The 8,972-nt window shown below is 34.5% G+C and overlaps 1 protein-coding gene across 1 annotated transcript; it reads left to right on the forward strand.

Moving 5' to 3' along the window:
• The first annotated feature begins 2,150 nt into the window (after positions 1-2,150).
• LOC107672974 (serine/threonine-protein kinase SBK2-like) lies at positions 2,151-8,422 on the forward strand. The gene is made up of 4 exons (XM_016466370.1): positions 2,151-2,624; positions 5,441-5,585; positions 5,715-5,917; positions 7,483-8,422. The coding sequence occupies exons 1-4, from the start codon at positions 2,619-2,621 to the stop codon at positions 8,200-8,202; spliced, it is 1,074 nt and encodes a 357-aa protein (XP_016321856.1). The 5' UTR covers positions 2,151-2,618; the 3' UTR covers positions 8,203-8,422.
• Positions 8,423-8,972: the final 550 nt, after the last annotated feature.

An 8,972-nucleotide genomic window follows, 5' to 3' on the forward strand; every position in this document is an offset into this window, starting at 1 on the left:
TCATGAAAATAACATGTAACAGATTACTTTGAGCTGGGTGGTCTTCTCACAGCATGCTGCCATGTTTCTTTTAGATAAAAATGGCGAGTTCATGACAGAGATTTTATACCAAGTCACTCAAGCTGAATGTTTACAGAAACCATTTATGGGTTATAAGAAAACAGACACTAAGCCTTAAAATAAATATACCACTTGAAAATAAAAATAAAAATACACATAAACACTCACAAATGCACACACCCACACACATTCATCCAGAAGAACTCAAGGCCACCACAACTATGACTGAAGAGCAGTGTCACACTTCTGTAAAAGATTTAATAGTGAATGCATTTGAAACACTTCTCAATTTGTTGTTAATGTAAATATCAAAATCCAGTAATTGCAGTGCAGACACATATGATTTATTGCTACCTATCTGCATATTTTGGGTATTGGGTAACTTGTTAAACTAATTCTATGATGTCTCAGACATACCATGTGACATTCTTGAACAGCAGGGGAGTGACAGAAGCGTATTGCAGATTATGAATGGAAATGAGACCAGAGGGACTGATGAAGCCTCATTGAAGTCAACTGACTGTATTAGAAACAGCTTCATGCATGTAGAGCAGCTGGTGAAACAGAAACGGCCACGGTTGTGATAACAGGGATTGTTTGCCTTACATAATATACAGTAGCCATGTTGTACTTGAGATATCAAGGGAAATCTTTCTGAGATGTAAATGTAGAAACAAGTTAATTGTGAAGTGCAGAGAGAGAGTTGAAGTTCAGGGTAAACTGAGAGTAGATATAGAATGAGAGAATGTGAACTGGCAGCGCTGAGCAGAGGTTTGACACGAAGAGGATGGTTGTATTAGGTTCTGCAACCTTTCAGCTGTTAGTTTTGTCACTCAGACAGATGGCAGAATGTGCAGGTTAACTTAAATATCATTGAAAAAAGCCAATAAACAAACAAACTAAATGAAAGAGGAGAACTAAACTGTTCTCTTTTCTGTATTCATACTTCTTATCTTATCCAATAGTGTTTTGAAAGAGTTGATATTTCTAACAGGATATTTTTACTGTTTGCATTACTTTTCTGTGTTTTCTGCATTCTGCATTTGATAGAGAACAAATACATGAGCTACCAGGCCAATTTTGTCTGAAATGTAAGTTACCCAAAATTAATTGCTTGTTTATGGAATTGTTGTATAGATCAATATCAGAGATTCTCTTATTAAGGGAGATGGCATCCTTCAAAACTGTATCACTGAATGAAGCATAATGGTTCATCTGAATCACACCTAAATTAATAACATAATGGTGCTTGTGTGATTGAATCCATGTCTTATAACAGTCACTCACAATGTGCATTCATTACACCTGTAAGTTACACACTACTGTTTAACAGTTTGGGGTCACAAATTTGTTTTAAATGTTTTTTTAAATGAAATTAATAATGGTTAATCTTGGTTAATAATGGCGTTAAATCAATCAAAAATGACAGTAAAAGTTTGCCATCACAGTAAAGAAATTGCATTTTAAAATATGAAAATAGAAAACATTTGTTTTAAATTGTAATATTTCAAATTATTTCTGTTTTTACTATATTTTTTATAAAATAAATGCAGCATTGATGAGCATAAGAGACTTCTTGATTCTAATATAGATATTAATACAGCTCATACATATTTAAAGTTAAGACATACTCAAGAGTATATATTATTTTGCACATAGATTTGTTAAAAACGTCTTTTATCCAAAATACTTTCAACTGTTTACATGAATAAAAATATGTGTGACTGGCACTAATGTCACAGCGCTCTCTCAAAAACCAAGTAAATTGATTACACTAGGATGATTTGTATTATTTAAAAAAAAATCTGCCACAATGGACTGTGTAGTCTTTTAAGTACTTCCAAAAATGGACATTCTGCGATTTCACAGTGTTAATGTTTTGGTCAAGAGCATAGGGGTAATTAGATCTCAAAACTGTAAATGTCTTGTGATCTTCTTCAATCTCACTTGATCCAGCAGAGCTGCTGACTGGAGCTGCTGTTCTGCACAGTAGGATTTTGCTAAGTATGAAAGTGATAGTGCTAGTAGGAAGAAGGGAGATCAAAAGAGAGAGGGGAGGATTAGGAAAGAGACTGCAGAGATAAGCAAGAACTTAATAAAGTGTTGCAGATAGATTGACTGACAGGTAGAACACATTGCACGCTTTACTGACGTACAAGAGGAAAGAGAGCGAGTGAAACGTCTTGGAAGGGGCAGCATACCTCACTGTTGTAGTACATGGCTATTTGGGATGGAAACAAGCAGAGGAATCTTGGAGGGAAAAAGGGAGAGTGAGGGAGAGAGAGAGAGAGCAGAGGAAGGTGGTAGGCATGAGTGAGGGCCATCAGACTCACTGAGGATCAAGAGGGAGAGAGCACCGATATAAAAATACTCAGTAGCAACTGGCACTCACACTTGCACCGTGACATCCGATTAACTGCTTGTCGATCTCAGTTGTATGTTGATAACGAGCAACAGATAGTTTGACTCAAATCTCAGTCCTGTGCAGATGGGAAAGAGACAGTGAGAGAGAAACTGACTGTTTCCAAGACGTCCCGAAAGACCTGCAGCGTTGGACAATGACTGTGAGTCAAAAATTGCTCTTATGCAAAATTCTCCATTTCATAACAACACACATTAACAAGTATACCTACTTGTTACTAGAAATGAATAAATAATAAAATAATATATATAAGAATAACATATATATGTAGGATTCAACAGGATAAAATCTGAAATGCTATGCGATTGAAAGCCACCACATATAATTGTTAATATGAAATCGTTCATTGATGATTTCACTAATGGTGTGTGAATGGCAGTTTTACAGAAGTAAATCATGACTAAATAACATTTCAGGTTTTATCCTGCTAAATCCATTAAAGCTGTGTTATACACCTGTGGTTAATATCAAGCGTTCCAGCCGTGCTCCACAGCACATACTGCACATATCCATTGCAGGTCACTAACCCTTCAAAATCAGTTTGAGATACATAAGTGATGTATCTTAAGGGTTGTCACTGCAATTAAATAAGGATGGTTGAGTTTAACAGTAGATATGTACAATACTGGTCAAAAGTTACTGATTAAGATTTGAATGTTTTGCTCACCAAGGATGCATTTATTTGATAAAAAATAAAAAAAATTAAAAATAAATAAATAATGTTGTGGATTATTATTGCAACTTAAAAGAACTGGTTTTAAAATGCAATTTACACCTGTGATGGCAAAGCTGAATTTTCAGCAATCATTACTCCAGTCTTTAGTGTCATGATCTTTTGAAAATACTCTAGTCTAATATGCTGATTTGGTGCTGAAGAAACATTTATTTTATTATCAATGTTGCAGACAGTTTTTGCTGCTTAGTATTTTTGTGGAAACTGTGATATACATTCAAAAGTCTGAGTTAAGTAAGATAAAAAAAAATTTAAATAAGGACACATTAAATTTATCAAAAGTGACAGTAAAGACATCCAGAATGTTATTAAGATTTCTGTTTCAAATAAATTCTGTTCTTTTTAAATTTCTATTAATCAAAGAATCCTAAGGAAACAGTAAAAAACGGTTATCAGCTTTGATAATAATAAGAACCAGTATTATTAATTGAGTATCAATAATAATTGATAAAAACGGAGCACCAAATCTGCTTATAAGAACAATTTCTAAAGGATTATGTGAAACTGAAGTCTGGAGTAATGGATGCTGAAAATTCAGCTTTGAATAACAGGAATAAAATACATTTTAAATATTCAACTAGAAAACAGTTATTTTAAATTGTAATATTATTTCACAATATTGATGGTGAGCATAAGAGACTAAAAATCATAGATAGGCAGATAGATAGATAGATAGACAGACAGACAGACAGACAGATAGACAGACAGACAGACAGACAGATAGACAGAACAACAGACAGACAGATAGACAGACAGACAGACAGACAGATAGACAGACAGACAGACAGACAGATAGACAGACAGACAGACATAGATAGATAGATAGATAGATGACAGCCCTTTGCACTATGTGCAAATATTGCAATATTTTTTGTATTTCAAAATGATTCTGAATGGTTAATCAGTGCCAGATCATTGTGATATAAAACTTTAAATGAACCGTTAAGTGGAAAAAGAAATATGGTTTCAAAAACTGATTTACAAGGGGCTGAATGGGTAACATCATAAAAAATGTTTGTAATGCAAAACACAGAAGACATTCTTAATTGTATGAAAATCAGTTTTAAAATCAACATTAGTCTTACTGTACCTCACAGATATGAAGGTTACATGGAAAATGTAACAAGCTAGAGCCTGCACGTCCACTCCTGGCACCTTATCAAAGACCACTGCCAGAGACATCTATCAGTAAGATAAAGGCAGCTCTGGTGGTTCTGTTTTCAGTGCTTAGCAACACACTCATACAACCACTCCACTAGGCCTACATCACAGACTTATAAAGTTGTAACTGAATACCACACAATGACATGTTCTTTGATGGTTCTGGAAGTGCATGTTGCTGCTCCTCAGCTGCATGGTGTTCGTGAAGGTTACATAGACTGACATTTTAAAAACATGAACACAGACACACATAAGACTGGTGTGACGCACACTTCTAGAAACTTTAATCAACACGTCCCTGATAAACGTATAGAATGTAATGTAAATATGTGCTGCTTGCTTTGTGTTATGTAAAACACACTTGTAATATACACCCAAGCTATTTCAGGGCCATCAAGGTGTTAATGGGCTTATGTATTGTTTGACCATTCTCTGTCTGCCATGAAAGTGAAGGCTGGCGAAAGAACTGACAGACGGGAAGTTCAGCTATTATTATTACACGGCTCTCTGGAATACATGGATGCAATTTAATTGCAGAATTCTGGATTTTTGTCTAAATGACCAGTCTCAAGCAACCAATTTATCTTTTCTTTAATTTAATGCCCATTTATTTATTTGGCAAACAACCATATAATAAGAAGGATAATGCACAGTCAGCCAATTATTATTACAAAGTACTGTTTATACTATTTTGGTTATCTGTTGATATTAGAGATCAGTGTAGGTAGATATTGGGTATTTAATCGTGCTTGTTAATGTACACAATTTTTCCATTTAGAGTACCTATATTACGTTACTGTTACATGTAATATTTAGCAAAACGTAAAATCAATATCCATTTTTTATACTGTATATTATAAAGTTGAGATGCTTTCATTCAACTATAGCATTTAAAATATGATTTGAATAATCAGCATTTATCGGTTATAACCTTATTTTTAATAATTGTCAACTTTAATGTAATCTTAAAAAGATTACATAAAACAAAAGTGGAGGCTTCACACAGCATACTGATTGAAAACTATAATTTCATGATTAAAATGTTGCTGTTGCTTTGTTGTCAGACTGCACCTAGAGAACTGGATGAGCTGTGCTACCTCACAGCTCAGTCCATGACATCACTGGTGACATCAGAGCACTTCAAACTCATCAAAAAGCTGGGAGAGGGCTCGTACGGCAAGGTGATGCTGGCGGTGCATCAGAAGAGAGGTCAGCTGTTCTGTGCTTACCTGTTTTGTTCATGTTGAACCTAGACTAATAGCACTGTGACAAACAAGACAGGGTGTACATTTGGTGAAAGCGAAGCACTTCTTACTTTAGCAATCTCTGAACTTCCAGGAACCCCAATGGCTCTGAAGTTCTTCCCCCGTCGCTCCACCACTCTCCAAGCTTTCCTGCGTGAATATAATCTCTCCGTCTCCTATTGCACGCACCCTTCTCTAACGCGGGCTCTAGGCATCTTCTACTCCACACCTTCTCACTATGTCTTTGCCCAGGAGGCTGGTCTCTATGGTGACCTGTATGATGTCATCGTGTCAGAGGTCAGTAGGCTTGATTGATTTTGACTTCACAAAAATTTCAAGTTGTTTAGAAGACATTTAGATGTGACTCCTCCTCATTACAGGGCCTGGGACAATGGTCCTGGTTTTCCTTCTCTGACAAAATTATGATTATGCATGCGTGAGTGGAGAATTTTTTTGTAGTGACAACTTTCCAGGGAACAACGTATCTTTGATTATTCAGGCACGTACATGTTGTCTGATATCCTCCTGTGTTCTCACTCTCCTGCCAAAAACAACTGCTCCTATCATCAGTCTTGATACATTAATGCTGTTTAATGGTAGTACTTAATGCAATGCTGAAGAGCAGATTAAATACAGAACACACAGACTTTCCGTCATCTCATCGCTCTTTCTATTTTTTCAGTACTTTATTAGAATGAACGGTAATCAAACAATATTGCCAAAGCATCAATACATAATTTTAAGATGGAAAATTATATGAATATATAATTGCATTAATATATAATAATTCTAAATAAGAAGAAGAAGAAGAAATGAAAATATACAAATAGCAATTATATTGAAAAAGGGTAAATAAGGTGTAATAAATAAATAAATAAAAAGAGAAAAAAGATGCCAGAAATTGCCTCTAATAAAATAAATAATTATTGAATATATATATATATATATGCCCTAACCCCAGTGATTTCGGCCACTGCCCCTCAAAATGTCTGTGCACGGCCCTGCAGGCTGAGCAGATGTCCACCAAAGTGGAGAACACAGGAGGATATCAGACAACATGTATATAACAGCAATAGCAATGTTATTGGGAAAAAAGGAAAAATAAGGTCCCAAAAATGGAAATAAATAATAATAATAATAATAATAATAATAATAAACTGACATATACAAATATCAATAACAATGTTAATTAGAAATAATATTATGTATAATAATAATAATAATAATAATAATTATTATTATTATTATAAAATCATTATATATAAAAAAACAATCTCTCTCTTTTTCTGTATAGGACTCCTGCCAAAAACAACTGCTCCTATCATCAGTCTTGATACATTAATGCTGTTTAATGGTAGTACTTAATGCAATGCTGAAGAGCAGATTAAATACAGAACACACAGACTTTCCGTCATCTCATCGCTCTTTCTATTTTTTCAGTACTTTATTAGAATGAACGGTAATCAAACAATATTGCCAAAGCATCAATACATAATTTTAAGATGGAAAATTATATGAATATATAATTGCATTAATATATAATAATTCTAAATAAGAAGAAGAAGAAGAAATGAAAATATACAAATAGCAATTATATTGAAAAAGGGTAAATAAGGTGTAATAAATAAATAAATAAAAAGAGAAAAAAGATGCCAGAAATTGCCTCTAATAAAATAAATAATTATTGAATATATAAATAATAATAATAATAATAATAATAATAAACTGACATATACAAATATCAATAACAATGTTAATTAGAAATAATATTATGTATAATAATAATAATAATAATAATTATTATTATTATTATTATAAAATCATTATATATAAAAAAACAATCTCTCTCTTTTTCTGTATAGGAGGGGGTGAGTGAGGAGTGTTCCCAGCGTGTGATGTCTCAGTTGAGTGGTGCTGTGTCTCATCTCCATTCTCTTGGCTTTGTGCACCGTGACATCAAGCCAGAGAACATCTTCTTGTGTGACTGTGCTTGTCGCTGGGTCAAACTGGGTGACTTTGGCCTGACTCGAGCACAGGGGACCGAGGTCTGTGCTGTGTGGTACAATTCCCCATTCTGTGTGCCCGAGGTAGAGTGTGCCAAGAGAGTCAGTGATGCAGAGGAGGAAACGGAGGACATCTGGATGTCCGTGGAGCCCAGTTTGGATACTTGGGCTTTGGGGATCCTCATATACTGCATGCTGACAAGATGCTTCCCCTGGGAGGAGACCACTTCTGATGACCCTTCCTACTGCAAATACAGAGACTGGTTCAACCGAATCAAACAGAGAGAGGAGACACAAGACACTGTGAGAGAGGAGAACGAGGCTGAAACTGATGTGGCCCCGCAGTTTGACTCTTTAAGCTCATTCGTTCTCACCTTGCTGAGAAAGCTGCTGAATCCACTGCCCTGGCATCGCCCCGGGCCTGATGAGATCCTGTCTTACCTCGGGGGACCTTGGTTACTGAAGACAGAGAAAGAGGAGATGAGGAGAGAGCAGGAGGCACAAGTGGAGATCAAGAAGATGCATGAGAGAGGAGGGGTGGAAGGGGAAAAAGAGATATTGGGAAGGAGGGAGAGATAAAGTTTGTGTGCGACAGCAATATTATATACAGATGTACTTTATTTTCAAGATTTTATATAGTGTTTATATTTTGGAATATTTGTGTGTTTTTTTTTTAAATATCAATAGAATAGTTTTATTATAACACTGGAGAAATGGAGAAAATAACTGGATGTGTAAATAGACTACATACAAGATGTGAACTTTCCGCAGACACTTGAATAGTGGCCCCAAAAATTGTTTGGACAATTATAGAAGTATGTCATTGCATAAGATAAGAAAGATACTAAAAATATTTTTTAATTATAACTGAAAAAATTATTATATATAATAATTATTATTCAAATATTATAATTATATATTTAAAAATTATATTTAGAATTATATAAAAACACTGGAAGTTTGGAAGAAGTCTCTTATGCTCACCAAGGATGCATTTATTAGATCAAAAACAGCAATATTGTTGCCTGAAACATTATTGCAATTTAAAACAACTGTTTTCTATTTTAATACATAAATCTGAATTTTCAGCAGCCATTATTCCAGTATTCAGTGTCACACGATCCTTCAGAAGTCATTCTAATATGCTGATTTGCTCCTCAATAAACATTTCTTATGATAAATGTTGAAAACTGTTGTACTGCTTGTGGAAACAATGACATATTTTTCAGGACTCTGATTTATTTATTTTTTTTCTCAGGTGCAACTTATATGTATTCACTCAATGTGTATAGAGGCAAATAGGTACTGAGGTGTAGATTAATAATGCTCATCAGATGTGGGTGGAATAC

The sequence above is a fragment of the Sinocyclocheilus anshuiensis genome, unplaced genomic scaffold (assembly GCF_001515605.1).
Source record: "Sinocyclocheilus anshuiensis isolate Anshui unplaced genomic scaffold, SAMN03320099.WGS_v1.1 scaffold248, whole genome shotgun sequence".
Taxonomy (NCBI): domain Eukaryota; kingdom Metazoa; phylum Chordata; class Actinopteri; order Cypriniformes; family Cyprinidae; genus Sinocyclocheilus; species Sinocyclocheilus anshuiensis.

Excerpts from the sequence above, each read along its gene's own strand:
- LOC107672974 (XM_016466370.1), top strand. Across the intron at positions 5,586-5,714 it reads GGCGGTGCATCAGAAGAGAG|GAACCCCAATGGCTCTGAAG; the intron begins GTCAGCTGTTCT and ends CTGAACTTCCAG. Across the intron at positions 5,918-7,482 it reads ATGATGTCATCGTGTCAGAG|GAGGGGGTGAGTGAGGAGTG; the intron begins GTCAGTAGGCTT and ends TTTTCTGTATAG.